The 20,397-nt window shown below is 31.5% G+C and overlaps 1 protein-coding gene across 3 annotated transcripts in view; it reads left to right on the top strand.

The window, feature by feature from the left end:
• The window catches only part of tinagl1 (tubulointerstitial nephritis antigen-like 1), a 98,225-nt gene that overhangs the window by 3,555 nt on the left and 74,273 nt on the right, over positions 1-20,397 (top strand). The window contains exon 1 of one of the 3 annotated variants that reach the window (XM_061931591.1): positions 3,676-3,776. The exons of 1 other annotated variant lie outside the window; for it this stretch is intronic. In XM_061931591.1, the coding sequence (XP_061787575.1) occupies positions 3,703-3,776 (74 nt within the window). In that variant the 5' untranslated portion in view covers positions 3,676-3,702. Of the gene's footprint in view, positions 1-3,675; positions 3,777-17,598; positions 17,740-20,397 lie in introns of those variants that run through there. One more of the 3 variants, XM_061931592.1, reaches the window with a different exon arrangement.

Genomic DNA, 20,397 nt, shown 5'->3' with positions numbered 1-20,397 from the left:
TTGCGTGCTTATGTATGTATATATGTATGTGTGTATGTATGTATGTATGTATGTGTGTATGTGTATGTATGTATATGTATGTGTGTGTGTATGTATGTGTATGTATGTATATGTGTATATGTGTATATATATGTATGTATATATGTATGTGTGTATATATCAGAGGTGTGGACTCGAGTCACATGACTTGGACTCGAGTCAGACTCGAGTCATGAATTTGATGACTTTAGACTCGACTTGACAAAATGTAAAAAGACTTGCAACTCGACTTAGACTTTAACATCAATGACTTGTGACTTCACTTGGACTTGAGCCTTTTGAATTGACATGACTTGACATGACTTGCTACTTTCCCCAAAACCCAAAGATGAAAAAGTTATTCGGGAGCGCTCCGTATTTTTCATTGTGTACTTGTCTATCAGCGTTGCGTGTGTCAGCTGGTGTGGTCTCAGTACAACAGCCAATCAAATTAGATCTACTTTGTTTTCATCACACAGCATTCATCCAATCAAATTGCAGGACAACCAACGAAGAAGACATGTCCAAACCACACGCCAGTGAACAAAAAATGATACCTAAAATAATTTTGTTTGGGTATAAAAATTACGAGGTGGTCAACACAAAACGGTTTGCAGTATGCAACACATGCGGTTCGAAAATTACTGATGGAGAGGCAACAACTTCCAACTTCGTCCGGCATTTGAAGTTGCACAAAGAACGGTAAGTTTTGAATGTAAGATAACGTTTATTGGCTAAGTAACGTGACTTTTATTTGCTGTGTAGTTAAATCAGTGAGGCTGTAAACTCACTGCTAACGTTATAACGTTATTGCAAACACGGGAATCTGTTGCAGTTCACTACCTTATTCATACTTTTTGTTCAGTGATTTTTTTTAAGCAGGGTTACGTTAGTCAACATATCACACGTAACGTTAGACGGCGGTCAGCAGCACCGCGTATTTTAGCCACCTAAAAAAAGACAAAAATAGTAAAATAAAGGTAAAATAAATACTACGCCCCCATCGTGCACAAATGACTGACAGACTCTTGGCTAATTTGGTATTTTGCAAATGCAATGCAGCATAGGGCCCTGACATATAAAAAGTACAACTTTTTTGTTATGTTCACGTATATGTCATGTTTTTTCAATGTTAACACTTTTGTACAAATAAGTACATTTGCACTTTATTTTTTAATGTGTTTGTTCTGTAAAGGAATGAGTTAATGTTTAAAATGACTGGTTAATAGTGCTATTATAAAGTGCAATGTCAGCACAATTTTCTTTCCTGCAATTTAAAATGCACTTGTTTTAATAAATAAATACAGCGTTTGAAAAGCATACACAATCTGTGTTAATATATTAGTCTGTGGTTAAAAGGACTTGAAAGGACTCGAAACTCAAAATGCAGGACTTAGGACTTGACTTGAGACTTTCCAGTCTTGACTTTGGACTTGACTCGGGGCTTGCCTGTCTTGACTCGGGACTTGACTCGGACTTGAGGGCAAAGACTTGAGACTTACTTGTGACTTGCAAAACAATGACTTGGTCCCACCTCTGATATATATATATATATATATATATATATATATATATATATATATATATATATATATATATACGTGTGTGTGTATATATTATGTGTATGTGTGTATATATGCGCGTGTATATGTGTGTGTGTGTGTGTGTGTGTGTGTGCATATATATATATGTATTTTGTGTGTGTGTACGTTTAAATGTATGTATAGATTTGTGTGTAAATGTGTTATATATGTATACATGCGTGTACATGTGAATGTGTATATGTATACGTATGTGTGTGTGTGTATCTACACACACACACACACACACACACATTAATTTTATACATGTGTGTCACAGTGTAAGTGTTCCCTCTGCCCCAGACTAATGCAGGAATCTTATCTGTGTGTGTCACAGTGTAAGTGTTCCCCCTGCCCCAGACTAATGCAGGAATCTTATCTTTTTGTGTCACAGTGTAAGTGTTCCCTCTGCCCCAGACTAATGCAGGATTCTTATCTGTTTGTGTCACAGTGTAAATGTTCCCTCTGCTAAGTTTGACATATTTTTCATCAACTAGGATGTAGCCTGCAAGCTAACAAAGTCATGTTTTTTACTTAAATGAGAATTATTTTTTTTCTCCTTTTGACACATGAATGACGATGGAACCATTTAATATAAAATCCCAAAGCAGGAAGTAGCGAGCTTACAAGAAGACACGCATCGCTTTGGTAAACGTTAACATCGTTCCGGTTTAATGTGTCATCTTTTGCAACGCCACAATATGTCGCCGGTTTGTCATTAATGACGGGACACAACTTTGCTGACCAAGGTGGAATTTAAATTAACATTTTGTGGCTACGTGTAATGTCAGCATGAATGATTGTGAAACTTTTTGCTTGCACAATCGAATCCAACGTGACAGAAATGAACCAAAAGTCAAAGAAAATATCACAAAAATCCTTTTTTTTTTTGGTCCATCAGATAAATTCTGTCCTCCAAACATGTAAGAAGTGTAGGACTTGCTGTAATCGTATTCATTCATAGACAAATCATACACAGTATGTGCCCAATAAGACCATTTCCACATTGAATTTAAACGATATAATTATTTAGTTGTAGGAAAAAAACGATCAAAATAATGTCTGGAGGAGTTAAACAAATAGCTTTTTTGAATTAATAATAAACTAAAATATTCAATATGTCAAAATATGTACTAGGGGTGCACAAAAAATTGATTCACATCCAAATCACGATTCTTATTCATCCCAATTCTAAATTGATTCATAACTTTCCAAAAATCGAGTTAAAAGTTTGTTTTTAGTTTTAAAAACCTTTTTTTTCTTTTTTCTTTTTTTAATATAGATTTTTTTTTTTTTTTTAAATACGTTTTCTAGGCCCTCATTTAATGAAATCGTCAGAAATCGGAATGGGATGGAATAGTTAGATGCCCAAAGACTCACACCCCTAAAATGTAATTTTTAAGTTTTGTAAAATATGTAAAGCGCTTTGAGTCACTAGAGAAAAGCGCTATATAAATATAATTCACTTCACTTCACTAATAATCAAAAATTGTGCATTAAGAGTAAAATAATTACATAAAATGTTATTTAAAAAAATATTTTTTCCCGTAAAGTTCAGACTATAAGCCGCTACTTTTTCCCTACACTTGGTACCCTGCGGCTTAAAAGATGGCGCGGCTAATTTATAGATTCTTCTTCGCTGACGGCAATAATAAAAAATAATTTTATAAAAAGAACAAAAACTAGCAAGGGTGTTTTATTGTATGTGATATGGCGCCATCTTTTGGACAAATCTGCTCACTGCAGGTGCTGCAATGTCCTTTTACTCGTATGGACTCTTCATTCATCACTCCAAGCAACATTTGTAAGTTTTACAAAATAACTAAAACAATTCTTACTTACTAAACCGTCCCATTAGTGATGTCTGTGGGAGTGTTTTCATGCATAATTGTACGTGCTATTGTAATGTAAAGACGCTAGAGGCCGTTAGCTAATACACTAACACTTTTACGAGTGTCTGTGTTAGTGTTATTAACTTACAAAGGCATTATTTTTGTATTGTTTCAGTTTCACAAATTCCTCAGTAAATTCCCCAAGACGTCACGGTGGAGTTATTGAGTCTGTTTAGCTGATTGGAGAGCTAGCTTCCGCAGCTAGTGGGTCCATGATGATGACTTCTGTTTTGCTTGATCAGCCGTTTTACTGCTGTGTTACAGACACATTTTGGACACAATTAAGGTATGTAAATAAACATTTACAAAATCTTACTCATTTCACAAAGTAATTATCTGTGGTTAATAGTCCGGTGCAGCTAATATATGGAAAATATTTTTTTATTTTAAAATGTAGGGGGTGCGGCCTATATCCCGGTGCGCTCTATAGTCCGGAAAATACTTAGACTTTTTAAAAGAAAAATTTAATTTATATTTATTTGTCAACTGGTTCCACACAATTGTGTTAGATTAGATTGTTCAGAAAAACTTACTTACTTTTTGAGCTGAAAAAGCTTTAAAAATTCACCTGAAAAGTCCTGGAATTTGCCCGTTAAAAAAAAAAGGTGCATGTTTCCCAAACGTCTGTGCTTTCCATTAACAGTCAAAAGTCGTAACAGTTTGTTTTTTTCTTCCTGGTGAAAGAAACGTGTTGTTCTTATTTTGACGCTCACAATGTCCTTGGAACAAGCAGCGACTGCACTGCCAATACAAGGACCAATAATAATAATAATAGTAATAATAATATAAGTGACTTGTCCAGGTGTACCCTGCCTTGCGGCCAAGTGCAGCTGGGATAGGCTTTTTTACACACAGACAACTCATAATATGGACATACAGATATATATATATTTTTACATTAAGACAAATCATACTACGGATGAACAGATATTTTCATTACACACAAACAAATCATATAACAGACATACAGATATTTTATATACACAAACAAATCAGAATATGGGTTAACAGATATTATTTTTACACACAGACTTCTTCTTCGCCTTCTCCTTCTTCTTCGCCTCCTTCTTCTTCTTCTTCGCCTCCTTCTTCTTCTTCGCCTTCTTCTTCTTCGCCTTCTTCTTCTTCGCCTTCTTTTTCGCCTTCTTTGCCTTCTTCTTTGCCGCCTTCGCCTTCTTCTTCTTCGCCTTCTTCTTTGCCTTCTTCTTCTTCGCCTTCTTCACCTTCTTCTTCTTCGCCTTCTTCTTCGCTTTCTTCGCCTTCTTCTTCTTCGCCTTCTTCTTCGCCTCCTTCTTCTTCTTCTTCGCCTCCTTCTTCTTCTTCTTCGCCTTCTTCTTCTTCGCCTTCTTCTTCTTCGCCTTCTTTTTCGCCTTCTTTGCCTTCTTCTTTGCCGCCTTCGCCTTCTTCTTCTTCGCCTTCTTCACCTTCTTCTTCTTCGCCTTCTTCTTCGCTTTCTTCGCCTTCTTCTTCTTCGCCTTCTTCTTCTTCTTCGCCTTCTTCTTCTTTGCCTTCTTCTTCTTCGCCTCCTTCTTCTTCTTCGCCTTCTTCTTCTTCTTCGCCTTCTTCTTCTTCTTCGCCTTCGCCTTCTTCTTCTTCTTTGCCTTCGCCTTCTTTTTCGCCTTCTTCGCCTTCTTCTTCTTCGCCTTCTTCGCCTTCTTCTTCGCCTTCTTCTTTGCCTTCTTCTTCGCCTTCTCCTTCTTCTTCACCTTCTTCTTCTTCGCTTTCTTCGCCTTCTTCTTCACCTTTTTCTTCTTTGCCTTCTCTTCTTTGCCTTCTTCTTCTTCTTCGCCTCCTTCTTCTTCTTCGCCTCCTTCTTCTTCTTTGCCTTCTTCTTCTTCACCTCCTTCTTCTTTGCCTCCTTCTTCTTCTACGTCTTTTTCTTCTTCGCCTTCTTCTTCGCCTTCTTATTCTTTGCCTTCTTCTTCTTCTTCGCCTTATTCTTCTTCTTCGCCTTCTTCTTCTCCGCCTTCGCCTTCTTCTTCGCCTTCGCCTTCTTCTTCTTCGCCTTCTTTTTCGCCTTCGCCTTTGCCTTCTTCTTCTTCGCCTTCTTCTTCTTCTTCGCCTTCTTCTTCGCCTTCTTCTTCTTCTTTGCCTTCTTCTTCTTCTTCGCCTTCTTCTTCTTCGCCTTCGCCTTCTTCTTCGCCTTCTTTTTCGCCTTCGCCTTTGCCTTCTTCTTCTTCGCCTTCTTCTTCGCCTTCTTCTTCGCCTTCTTCTTCTTCTTCGCCTTCTTCTTCTTCGCCTTCTTTTTCGCCTTCGCCTTTGCCTTCTTCGCCTTCTTCTTCTTCTTCGCCTTCTTCTTCTTCTTCTTCTTCTTCGCCTTCTTCTTCTGTGCCTCTCATTTCCTGGAAATGACCAAAAGACCTGATTGCAGTGTCATTCGTGTGTGAGTCAGTGTCAGCGTGTGCGTGTACAGTAATACTCTTACAACACTTCTTTTCAGCCGGCTGATGACTCAAGTCTTGATTAGAGGGTGGGGGGGGGGGCGCCATCCTTGTCGGATCCTTACCCGCCCCAAACCTCGTCATGGTGGACTCTTGCGCAATCAGTGAAACAGTGGCTGTCATTCTCCATGCGTGACGGCCAGACGTGTGACGCACATTTTTACGGGCCCTTGGCGTGCAGTTGAAAGCACCCTTCAGGAGGACACTTCATTAGGGACAGCCACACCATCGAATACGGGCGTGTCCAGACTTTTTCCACTAAGAGCCGCGCGCTGAAAAATGAAAACCTGCTGGGGCCATTTTCATATCTTTCTATTTCAAAACCAATACATAGATTTTTATTTTATTTATTTATTGATTTATTTATTTTTTGGTCCTTGGTGCCCAGAATGACTATATATATATATATATATATATGTATGTATATATATAAATTCCAAGTGGAATATTGTAATTGTAGCCCTATATATGTCAATTCATAACATTAATTTTGATGCATTATTATTTTTGAACAATGACAGTTTTTAAAAAGATTACGCTAAAATGATTGGGGATCCAAAAGGGACCCACTCATAAAAGTATTAAAAATAAGCCAGACATTTTTTTTTCTTTACTTTCAACACTTAAGTCTCTAAACTTATGATTTATTTGACGATTATTAGTCTTTATATATTTTTTAATGTTCCTTTTTATGCAAGAAAACTTAGTTTTTTAATGTCAAAAATCCAAAACATGCAATATATTTCCTAAAAAAAACATTTCAAAGTGTAATATATGATGTGAAGTAATAAAGCCTTAAACAGGTCAATAATTCACAACATTGATTTTGATGCGTTATTATTTTTTGAGCAATTAGTTTAAAAAACAAATAACACTAAAATTATTGGGGCTGCAAAAATGGCCCCACTCATACAAGTGTTAAAAATAAGTCTTACATTTATTTATTTTCTTTACTTTCAACACTTAAGTCTCTAAACTTATGATTTATTTGACGATTATAGTTTTTTATGTATTTTTCTTTTTTTTGTCCAAGAAAACTTACTTTTTGATGTCAAAAACACGAAACATGCGATATTTTTCCTAAAAAAAAATTCCAAGTGGAATATTGTAATTGTAGCCTTAAATATGTCAATAATTCATAACATTGATTTTGATTCATTATTATTTTTTGAGCAATTAGTTAAAAAAAAAAAATCACACTAAAATTATTGGGAATGCAAAAACACTCATAAGTGTTAAAAATAAGTCATACATTTATTTTTTTCTATACTTGCAACACTTGTGATTTATTCGATGATAGTAAGTCTTTATGTATATTTGTATGTTGTTTTTTTGTTTTGTTTCCTTTTTGTGCAAGAAAACTTAGTTTTTTAATGTCAAAAATCCAAAACATGCAATATTTTTTCAAAAACAATATTTTAAAGTGGAATATTTGATGTGAAGTAATTGTAGCCCTACATTGGTCAATAATTCATAACATTGATTTTGATGCATTATTCATTTTTGAGTAATTAGTTTGAAAAAATTTAATAAAATCACGCTAAAATTATTGGGTATCAGAAAGGGCCTCGCTCATAAAAGTGTTCAAAATAAGTCATACATTTATTTATTTACTTTACTTTCAACACTTAAATCTCTAAACTTATGATTTATTTGACGATTATAGTTTTTTATATTTTTTTCTTTTTCTTTTTTGTCCAAGAAAACTTACTTTTTGATGTCAAAAACACAAAACATGCAATATTTTTCCTAAAAATAAAATTCTAAGTGCAATATTGTAATTGTAGCCCTATATACAGTATGTCAATAATTCATAACATTGATTTTGATTAGTTATTATTTTTTGAGCAATTAGTTAAAAAAAAAAAAAAATCACACTAAAATTATTGGGAATGCAAAAACACTCAAAAAAGTGTTAAAAAATAAGTCATACATCTTTTTTCTATACTTTCAACACTTATGATTTATTCGACGATTATAAGTCTTTATTTATATATTTGTATGTTGTTTTTTGTTTTGTTTCCTTTTTGTGCAAGAAAACTTCGTTTTTTAATGTCAAAAACCCAAAACATGAAATATTTAAAAAAAAACAATATATCAAAGTTAAATATTTGATGTGAAGTAATTGTAGCCCTACATAGGTCAATAATTCATAACATTGATTTTGATGCATTATTATTTTTTGAGTAATTAGTTTGAAGGAAAAAAAAAATCAGGCTAAAATGATTGGGGATCCAAAAGGGTTCCACTCATAAAAGTGTTCAAAATAAGTCATACATTTATTTATTTACTTTACTTTCAACACTTAAGTCTCTAAGCGTATGATTTATTCAACGATTATACGTTTATATATATATATATTTTCTTTTTTGTCCAAGAAAACTTATTTTTTTATGTCAAAAACACAGAACATGCATTATCTTTACTAAAAAAAAAATGTCAGTGGAAAATTGTAATTGTGTGTATATATATATATATATATATATATATATATATATATATATATATATATATGTCAATAATTCATAACATTGATTTTGATGCATTATTATTTTTGAACAATGACAGTTTTAATAAAAAATTACACTAAAATGATTGGGGATCCAAAAAGGTCCCACTTATAAAAGTGTTAGAGTTTTTACTTTCAACTGTTAAGTCCCTAAATCAACTTCAAATCTATATTTTTTCATATATGGGATTTTTTGTTGTTCTTTTTGCCATTTTTGTATTTTAAAAACACAAAATACGCAATATTTTCAACAATAACATCAACAAAACCTAAACAACTTTAGCCTTTTTATTGTAATTTTTGGTGGCTTTGATGCTTTCTTTTGTCCCAAACAACATATGTGGACCCCTCCCCCCTCCTCCTAAATTACCCCCTGCTGTGCCCCAATTATTGATTAGCGGCTACACAGCAGCTGCTGCCACTTCGGTGGCCCTACAGTAAGTGTCAAAGAACACATGCCGGGGATTTTGTTATAATTGAAAATAAAGGAAACAATGGCGCCAAGTCTTGCTTAAAAGTCACCTTTGTTGACAAACTACTTCCTTTGACTTGAGTTTTATTTTGTCACTTGGCTGTCGCAGGAAGTCTCTAAAAAAATTCAGCATGTCAAATTTAGTGTATAAAATTTAGTGTTAAAAAATTCAGTGTTTTAAAATTGATTGTTTTAAAATTCAGTGTATACAAAAATTAGTGTAAAAAATGCAGTGTTTTAAAATTCAGTGTATAAAATATTCAGTATGTAAAAATTCATTGTTTATAAATTCAGTGTATAAAAAATTAAGTCTATAAAACACAGCATGTTAAAATTTAGTGTTTAAAATTCAGTGTTTAAAAATTCATTGTTTTTAAAATTCAGTGTATAAAAATTCAGTATGTAAAAATTAATTGTTTAAAAATTAAATCTATAAAAAAATAAGTCTATAAAATACAGCATGGTAAAATGTAGTGTTTAAAATTCAGTGCTTTAAATTTCAGTGTATAAAAAATTCAGTCTATAAAATCCAGCGTGTTCAAATTTCAGTGTTTTAAATTTCATTGTTTAAAAATTCAGTGTTTAAAATTCAGTGTATAAAAAATTCAGTGTATAAAAATTCAGTGTTTTAAAATACATTGTTTTAAAATTCATTGTTTAAAAATTAATTGTTTTAAAATTCCGAGTTTTAAAATTCAGTGTATAAAAAAATTCAGTATGTAAAAATTAATTGTTAAAACATTCGGTGTTTATAATTCATACTTTAAAAATTCAGTGCATAAAATTTCAGTGTATAAAAATTCCGAGTTAAAATTCAGTGTATAAAAAAATAAGTCAGACATTTTTTTTTCTATACTTGCAACACTTGTGATTTATTCGATGATAATACGTCTTTATGTATATTTGTATGTTGTTTTTTTGTTTTGTTTCCTTTTTGTGCAAGAAAACTTAGTTTTTTAATGTCAAAAATCCAAAACATGCAATATTTTTTCAAAAACAATATTTTAAAGTGTAATATTTGATGTGAAGTAATTGTAGCCCTACATTGGTCAATAATTCATAACATTGATTTTGATGCATTATTAATTTTTGAGTAATTAGTTTGAAAAAAATAAATAAAATCACGCTAAAATTATTGGGTATCAGAAAGGGACTCACTCATAAAAGTGTTCAAAATAAGTCATACATTTATTTATTTACTTTACTTTCAACACTTAAATCTCTAAACTTATGATTTATTTGACGATTATAGTTTTTTATATTTTTTTCTTTTTCTTTTTTGTCCAAGAAAACTTACTTTATGATGTCAAAAACACAAAACATGCAATATTTTTCCTAAAAATAAAATTCTAAGTGCAATATTGTAATTGTAGCCCTATATACAGTATGTCAATAATTCATAAAAAAAATCACACTAAAATTATTGGGAATGCAAAAACACTCAAAAAAGTGTTAAAAAATAAGTCATACATCTTTTTTCTATACTTTCAACACTTATGATTTATTCCACGATTATAAGTCTTTATTTATAAAAAAAATTCAGTGTATAAAAAATTCAGGATGTAAAAATTAATTGATAAAAAATGTAGTGTTTATAATTAATTCTTGAAAAATTCAGCGTATAAAAATTCAGTTTGTAAAAAGACATTGATAAAAAATTCAGTGTTTCAAATTCTGAGTTTTAAAATTCTTTGTATGAAAAAATCAGTATATATAAAAAATTCAGTATTTAAAAAATTATTATTAAAAAATTCAGTGTTTAAAATTCTGAGTTTTAAAATTATTTCTATGAAAAATTCAGTGTATAAAAAAATTCAGTACGTAAAATATTATTGTTAAAAAAATCATTGTTTAAAATTCATTGTTTAAAATTTCAGTGTAAAAAAATTCAGGCCTTTTGATCTTTAAGAACTTTCGTGATTTTTATTTTTTATTTTTTTTAAACTGTAATTCTTCGAAAATAATAATTAAAATCAATGTTGCTATGAATTATTGACTTATTTAAAATTCCAATGACTTCACATCAATTATTCCATTATGAACATTTTCTGGAAGAAATTATTGCATATTTTATGTTTTCTCTACAAAAAGATCAGGGTTTTGACGAAAAAAGCATAAAAAGTATTAAAAAACAAAAAACAAAACATTTTTATATCGACAGATAGACCTGAAGTTGATCTAGACATTTATAAAAAATATGTTTAAAAAAAAAAAGTGACCTTTTTTAAAATAACATTTGACGAAGGACCAAACTTGAGGGGAGACCTAAAAGCTGGGCAAAAAAATTTATATTTTGTATTTTTGGAAAATTAAAAATATCAAAATGTCGCCTGCATGTTTTCAATTTTTTAGTGTAAAAACTTTAGACTCCCTGATGTCGACTACATGTGCCTCACAACACGAAGTCCTGGGTTGGATCCTTCGCTGTGTGGAGTTCGCATCTTCTCCCCGTGACTGAGTGGGTTCCCTCCGGCTGTGAATGTTGTCTATCTGTGATGAAGTGGTGACTTGTCCAGGGTGTACCCCGCCTTCCACCCCAATGCAGCTGAGATAGGCTCCAGCACCCCCCGCGACCCCGAAAGGGACAAGCGGTAGAAAATGGATGGATGGATGGGTACATACAGTATTAGAAGTTTCCAGAAGCGTTCTTGTTCCTTGACCACACGTTAGATGGCCACCAGATGGAGCTGTGGGCTATTCAGTAGTCGTCGCTGTTTCCACTAAATCCACGTTTGACCCCTCAGTGGGAGCACACATAACACACAATGTTGCTTTTTGGGATGTTCCCACTTGTGTGTCTTGTTTCTACATGTGTGTATTGTTCATACTTGTGTGTGTTTCTTGTTTCTACATGTGTGTATTGTTTATATATGTGTGTGTTTCTTGTTCCTACATGTGTGTATTGTTTATACATGTGTGTTTCTTGTTCCTACATGTGTGTATTGTTTATACATGTGTGTGTTTCTTGTTCCTACATGTGTGTATTGTCTATACATGTGTGTGTTTCTTGTTTCTACATGTGTGTATTGTTTATACATGTGTGTATTTCTTGTTTCTACATGTGTGTATTGTTTATACATGTGTGTGTTTCTTGTTTCTACATGTCTGTATTGTTTATACATGTGTGTGTATTGTTTATACATGTGTGTGTATTGTTTCTACATGTGTGTGTATTGTTTATACATGTGTGTGTATTGTTTCTACATGTGTGTATTGTTTATACTTGTCTGTGGTTCTTGTTTATACATGTGTGTATTGTTTATACATGTGTGTGTGTATTGTTTCTACATGTGTGTATTGTTTATACATGTATGTGTGTCTTGTTTCTACATGTGTGTATTGTTTATACTTGTGGGTATTTCTTGTTTCTACATGTGTGTATTGTTTGTACATGTGTGTATTGTTTCTACATGTGTGTATTTCTTGTTTCTACATGTGTGTATTTGTACATGTGTGTATTGTTTCTACATGTGTGTATTTCTTGTTTCAACATGTGTGTATTGTTTATACATTCATGTGTGTCTTGTTTCTGTATGTGTGTATTTTTTATACTTGTGTGCGTGTATTGTTTCTGTATGTGTGTATTGTTTATACATGTGTGTATTGTTTATACTTGTGTGTGTTTCTTGTTTCTACACGTGTGTATTGTTTCTACATGTGTGTATTTCTTGTTTCTACATGTGTGTATTGTTTATACATGTATGTGTGTCTTGTTTCTGTATGTGTATTGTTTATACTTGTGTGCGTGTATTGTTTCTGTTTGTGTGTATTGTTTATACGTGTGTGTATTGTTTATACATGTGTGTGTATTGTTTCTGTATGTGTGTATTGTTTCTGTATGTGTGTATTGTTTCTGTATGTGTGTATTGTTTCTATAAACTGTGTGTTTCTGTATGTGTGTATTGTTTATACATGTGTGTATTGTTTATAGGTGTGTGTATTGTTTATACATGTGTGCATTCTTTCTACATGTGTGTATTGTTTCTGTATACTGTGTTGTTTCTACATGTGTGTATTGTTTATACGTAAGTGTGTATTGTTTATACATGTGTGTATTGTTTTTGTATGTGTGTATTGTTTCTATATACTGTGTTGTTTCTGTATGTGTGTGTGTGTGTATATATATATGTGTGTGTGTGTATTGTTTCTACATGAGTGTATTGTTTCTACATGTGTGTGTGCATTGTTTCTACATGTGTGTATTGTTTCTATATGTGTGTTGTTTCTACATGTGTGTATCGTTTCTATATAATCTGTGTTGTTTCTACATGTGTGTATTGTTTATACATGTGTGTATTGTTTCTGTATCTGTGTTTTGTTTCTGTACGTGTGTATTGTTTTTATATGCTGTGTTGTTTCTGTACGTGTGTATTGTTTATACATGTGTGTATTGTTTCTACATGTGTGTATTGTTTCTACATGTGTGTATTGTTTCTATATACTGTGTTTTTCTACATGTTAGTGTTGTTTATATGTGTGTGTGTGTGTATTGTTTCTGTATCTGTGTATTGTTTCTGTGTGTGTTGTTTCTACATGTGTGTATTGTTTATACAGGTGTGTGTATTGTTTCTGTACGTGTGTATTGTTTATACATGTGTGTGTATTATGAACTAACCCAAACATGTGTATGGTGTGCGACTATGTGTGAGAATTAAATGTTGAGTGTTACCAGTAGTGTTGAGCGGAAGTCCAAAGAGGGGCAAGGCTCGCGCGGAGGTCCGTGGGCAGGCAGGAAGTCAGGGGCAATAGAGAGGCGTCCAAGTCCGTGTCCAGACGGGAGGTTGAGATCCAAAAGGGGCAGCCAGAGAACCAGAGGTGAAGACAGGGAGAAGAGACACACAGCTCGTAACGCGGGAACGGAGGTAGGCTGCTGGAAGACGACAAGGGGGACACGAGACCAATCAACACAGAGGAGGACAAACACAGAGAGAGAGTGTGCACATAGCTTGTAGAATTTCGACTTACTGTACAGGAAGAGGTAGCTACGTTCTGGCACAGGATTGCAGGTTGCGCTGGTTTAAGAAGGCAGGTCTTCTCATCAGCGACAGGTGCGTTGATTGCTGTAGATTGAATGCTGCTGCTTGCTGCAGCCGGAGTGGTGCGCACCTGGCACGCTTTTGGAGGTCCAGCGAAGCGCACAGATGAATGCGCACTGAGGTGCGCCCTGGCTGTGACGTGTGTATTGTTTCTGTATGTGTGTATTGTTTCCGTATGTGTGTATTGTTTCCACATGTGTGTATTGTTTCTGTATGTGTGTATTGTTTCTACATGTGTGTATTGTTTCTGTATGTGTGTATTGTTTCTGTATGTGTTTATTGTTTCTACATGTGTGTATTGTTTCTGTATGTGTGTATTGTTTCTGTATGTGTGTATTGTTTCTACATGTGTGTATTGTTTCTGTATGTGTGTATTGTTTCTGTATGTGTGTATTGTTTCTGTATGTGTGTATTGTTTCTGTATGCGTGTATTGTTTCTGTATGTGTGTATTGTTTCTGATTGTGTGTACTGTTTCTATATTTTATGTGTGTATTGTTTCTATATACTGTATGTGTGTATTGTTTCCACATGCGTGTATTGTTTCTACATGTGTGTATTGTTTCTGCATGTGTGTATTGTTTCTACATGTGTGTATTGTTTCTACATGTGTGTATTGTTTCTGATTGTGTGTACTGTTTCTATATTTTATGTGTGTATTGTTTCTATATACTGTATGTGTGTATTGTTTCTGCATGTGTGTATTGTTTCTACATGTGTGTATTGTTTCTACATGTGTGTATTGTTTCTGCATGTGTGTATTGTTTCTACATGTGTGTATTGTTTCTACATGTGTGTATTGTTTCTGATTGTGTGTACTGTTTCTATATTTTATATGTGTGTATTGTTTCTATATACTGTATGTGTGTATTGTTTAGGTATGTGTGTATTGTTTCTATATTCTGTATGTGTGTATTGTTTAGGTATGTGTGTATTGTTTCTACATGTGTGTATTGTTTCTATATGTATGTGTATTGTTTCTGATTGTGTATTGTTTCTATATACTGTATGTGTGTATTGTTTCTGATTGTGTGTATTGTTTCTATATACTGTATGTGTGTATTGTTTCTATATACTGTATGTGTGTACTGTTTCTATATACTGTGTGTGCATTGTTTCTATATACTGTGTGTGTATTGTTTCTGATTGTGTGTATTGTTTCTACATGTGTGTATTGTTTCTGTATGTGTGTGTTGTTTCTGTATGTGTGTGTTGTTTCTGTATGTGTGTATTGTTTCTGTATGTGTGTATTGTTTCTACATGTGTGTATTGTTTCTACATGTGTGTATTGTTTCTGATTGTGTGTACTGTTTCTATATTTTATATGTGTGTATTGTTTCTATATACTGTATGTGTGTATTGTTTAGGTATGTGTGTATTGTTTCTACATGTGTGTATTGTTTCTATATATATATATGTGTATTGTTTCTGATTGTGTATTGTTTCTATATACTCTGTGTGTATTGTTTCTGATTGTGTGTATTGTTTCTATATACTGTATGTGTGTATTGTTTCTATATACTGTATGTGTGTATTGTTTCTATATACTGTATGTGTGTACTGTTTCTATATACTGTGTGTGCATTGTTTCTATATACTGTATGTGTGTAATGTTTCTGTATGTGTGTATTGTTTCTATATACTGTATGTGTGTATTGTTTCTATATACTGTATGTGTGTACTGTTTCTATATACTGTGTGTGCATTGTTTCTATATACTGTATGTGTGTATTGTTTCTGTATGTGTGTATTGTTTCTGACTGTGTGTATTGTTTCTACATGTGTGTATTGTTTCTGAATGTGTGTGTTGTTTCTGTATGTGTGTGTTGTTTCTGTATGTGTGTATTGTTTCTGTATGTGTGTATTGTTTCTACATGTGTGTATTGTTTGTATATATGTGTATTGTTTCTACATGTGTGTATTGTTTCTACATGTGTGTATTGTTTCTGATTGTGTGTACTGTTTCTATATTTTATATGTGTGTATTGTTTCTATATACTGTATGTGTGTATTGTTTAGGTATGTGTGTATTGTTTCTACATGTGTGTATTGTTTCTATATATATATATGTGTATTGTTTCTGATTGTGTATTGTTTCTATATACTCTGTGTGTATTGTTTCTGATTGTGTGTATTGTTTCTATATACTGTATGTGTGTATTGTTTCTATATACTGTATGTGTGTATTGTTTCTATATACTGTATGTGTGTACTGTTTCTATATACTGTGTGTGCATTGTTTCTATATACTGTATGTGTGTAATGTTTCTGTATGTGTGTATTGTTTCTATATACTGTATGTGTGTATTGTTTCTATATACTGTATGTGTGTACTGTTTCTATATACTGTGTGTGCATTGTTTCTATATACTGTATGTGTGTATTGTTTCTGTATGTGTGTATTGTTTCTGATTGTGTGTATTGTTTCTACATGTGTGTATTGTTTCTGAATGTGTGTGTTGTTTCTGTATGTGTGTGTTGTTTCTGTATGTGTGTATTGTTTCTGTATGTGTGTATTGTTTCTACATGTGTGTATTGTTTGTATATATGTGTATTGTTTCTACATGTGTGTATTGTTTCTACATGTGTGTATTGTTTCTGATTGTGTGTACTGTTTCTATATTTTATATGTGTGTATTGTTTCTATATACTGTATGTGTGTATTGTTTAGGTATGTGTGTATTGTTTCTACATGTATGTATTGTTTATATATATATATATGTGTATTGTTTCTGATTGTGTGTACTGTTTCTATATACTCTGTGTGTATTGTTTCTGATTGTGTGTATTGTTTCTATATACTGTATGTGTGTATTGTTTCTATATACTGTGTGTGCATTGTTTCTATATACTGTATGTGTGTATTGTTTCTGTATGTGTGTATTGTTTCTGATTGTGTGCATTGTTTCTACATGTGTGTATTGTTTCTGTATGTGTGTGTTGTTTCTGTATGTGTGTGTTGTTTCTGTATGTGTGTATTGTTTCTACATGTGTGTATTGTTTGTATATATGTGTATTGTTTCTGAATGTGTGTATTGTTTCTACATGTGTGTTTTGTTTTTGATTGTGTGTACTGTTTCTATATTTTATGTGTGTATTGTTTCTATATACTGTATGTGTGTATTGTTTCTGTATGTGTGTATTGTTTCTTCATGTGTGTATTGTTTCTATATATATGTGTATTGTTTCTGTATGTGTGTATTGTTTCTGATTGTGTGCACTGTTTCTGCATACTGTATGTGTGTATTGTTTCTATATACTGTGTGTGTGTATTGTTTTTATATACTGTGTGTGTATTGTTTCTATATATTGTATGTGTGTATTGTTTCTATATACTGTGTGTTTTGTTTCTATATTTTGTATGTGTATTGTTTCTGATTGTGTGTATTGTTTCTCTATACTGTATGTGTGTATTGTTTCTGTATGTGTGTGTGTGTGTGTGTGTATTGTTTCTATATACTGTATGTGTGTATTTTTTCTGAATGTGTGTATTGTTTCCATATACTGTATGTGTGTAATGTTTCTACATGTGTGTAGTTGTTCTAGGTGTGTGTGTAAGGTGTGAGTAAAGTTAGTGAGTGTTGATGTCAGCAGATTGGAGGCGAGCAGGGCCGCAGTGTGAGGGGGGTCAAGGGGGGTCAAGGAGGCGTGGCCATCCCGGCTCTACATAAAGAACTCTCAAGTGGGACTGAGCAGATCCTTTTACCCGACAAAGACCAAAAGACGCACAACGTGCCCTACAAGGACAACTTTCACTTTTGGATTAAACGGAAAAGTTGGATTCTGTCATGAGGTACGTTTGCAGTACTTAACTTAACTTAACTTTGCCACACAGGCAGGTGCAGGATGAACGTCGCATCCTCGCATTCTTTTTCTCATGCTACTCTTTATTTGGTGCTAGTCCTTCTATTCTGTGGGAGTAGATGGAGTCACGTCAGGAATGTCTCTAATGCTGGGAACTTCATGTCAACTGTAATAAGATAACCAGCTTCAAGTCCTTGGAATGCAACTCAGTGACTGAATACTTACTGTACACTACTTGTAGATATTACATGTTAAGCATGAAATACAGTGACTGAATACAGTTAATTGCCTTCCTCTTGTTTATAGTTAATTCATGTAAAAAATAAGGATTAGATAAGTGAGAGTTTGAATTAATCTAGTTGAATACAAAATCAGGGAAAATATATTTGTATCAAGATGAAATTAAACTAGTAACCCTAAGCCTGTAATTAATGTTTATTACCCAAGAATAAAATACATAATTTGAAGTATGTAATTTATTTTTGATAATGAAAAATAAAAGTGATCATTTTAAGCAGGTAGTTTATTTTTATTAACCAAAAATAAAACTGGTAATTTAAAAACATGTATTTTTATTAATGCAAAAAAAAAAAAAATCTTTTTTTAAGCATGTCATGTATTTTTATTACCAAAAAAAAAGATACAATATTATTTAAAAAATAATAAAACCAGTAATTTTAAGCAAATCATGTGTTTGTATTATTGTAAAATAAAACCAGTCATTTTAAGCAAGCCATGCATTTTTATTAACAACAAATAAAACAGGTCATTTTAAGCAGGTTTATGTATTTTAGTACAACAAATAAAACCAGTCATTTCAAGCAAATCATGTATTTGTATTATTGTAAAATAAAACCAGTCATTTTAAGCAAATCATGTATTTTATGTTATTGTTTTACTAATAATAAAATTAGTCATTTTAAGCAAATCGTGTATTTTAATTTAAAAAAAATAAGTAAATAAAACCAGGCGTTTTAACAAAATCATTTTTTATTATTGTAAAATAAAACCGGTCATTTTAAGCAAATCGTGTATTTTTATTGAAAAAATTAATGAAACCAGTCATTTTAAGCATTTCATTGATTTTTATTAATGTACAAATAAAACTAGTCATTTTAAGCAGGTCATATATTTTTTTTTAATAATGAAAAATAAAACTAGTCATTTTAAGCAGGTCATATGTTTTTTTATAATGCAAAATAAAAGTACTCATTTTAAGCAAGTCATATTTTTTCTTTAACAAAAAATAAAATTGGTCATTTTAAGCAGGTTAATGTATTTTAGTGCAAAATAAATGAAACCAGTCATTTCAAGCAAAAATATTTTAAATGATATAATTAGTTATATTAAGCAAATCGTGTATTTATTTTTTTTAATAATAAAAACAGTCATTTTAAGTAAATCATGTATTTTTACTATTGCCAAATAAAACTGGTTATTTTAAGCAAATCATGTAATTTTATAAAAATAAATCAATCCAGTCATTTTAAGCAGGTCATGTATTTTTATTAACAAAAAAATATACCAGTCATTTTTTTAATTATATTTTATTAATGCAAAATAAAACTAGTCATTTTAAGCAGGACATATATTTTTTAATAATGAAAAAAAGAAAATTACTCATTTTAAGCAGGTCATGTGTTTTCATTAACAAAATATAAAACTTGTCATTTTAAGCAAGTTAATGTACTTTAGTACAAAACAAAATAAAAGCAATCATTTTAAGCATATGTATTTTTTATTTTATTTTTATTTTTAAATAATACAACCAGTCATTTTAAGCAAATCATGTAATTTTATTATTGTAAAATAAAACCAGTCATTTTAAGCAGGTCATGTATTTGTATTAACAAAAAATAAAACCTGTCATTTTAAGCAAGTCATGCATTTTTATTAACAACAAATAAAACAGGTCATTTTAAGCAGGTTAATGCATTTTAGGACAACAAACAAAACCAGTCATTTTAAGAAAATCATGTATTTTATTTTATTGTTTTACTAATAATAAAATTAGTCATTTTAGGCCAATCATGTATTTTAATTAAAAACAATAAATAAATAAAACCAGTCGTTTTAACAAAATCAGTTTTTTATTATTGTAAAATAAAACCAGTCATTTTAAGCAAATCTTGTTTGTTTTTTTCGTTTTTTAAAAATAATAAATAGTCATTTTAATCAAATTGTGTGTTTTTATTATTGTAAAATAAAACCAGTCATTTAAAGCAAATCATTTTTTTTCTTCGTTTTTTTAAATAATAAATACAGTCATTCTAATCAAATTGTGTATTTTTATTATTGTAAAATAAAACCAGTCATTTTAAGCAAATTGTGTATTTTATTTTATTGTTTTACTAATAATAAAATTAGTCATTTTAGGCAAATCATGTATTTTAATTTAAAATAAATAAATAAATAAAAGCAGTCGTTTTAACGAAATCATTTTTTTTATTGTAATATAAAACCAGTCATTTTAAGCAAATCTTGTTTTTTTTGTTTTTTTGTTTTTAAATAATAGTCATTGTAATCAAATTGTGTATTTTTATTATTGTAAAATAAACCAGTCATTTTAAGCAAATTGTGTATTTTTATTAACAAAAACATAAAACTGGTCATTTTAAGCAGGTCATGTTCAAGAATTATTTATGTA

This window comes from Nerophis lumbriciformis, linkage group LG37 (assembly GCF_033978685.3).
Source record: "Nerophis lumbriciformis linkage group LG37, RoL_Nlum_v2.1, whole genome shotgun sequence".
Classification (NCBI taxonomy): domain Eukaryota; kingdom Metazoa; phylum Chordata; class Actinopteri; order Syngnathiformes; family Syngnathidae; genus Nerophis; species Nerophis lumbriciformis.
The sequence above is the reverse complement of the archived record's forward strand: the minus strand, read 5'-3'. Positions and strand labels throughout refer to the sequence as shown.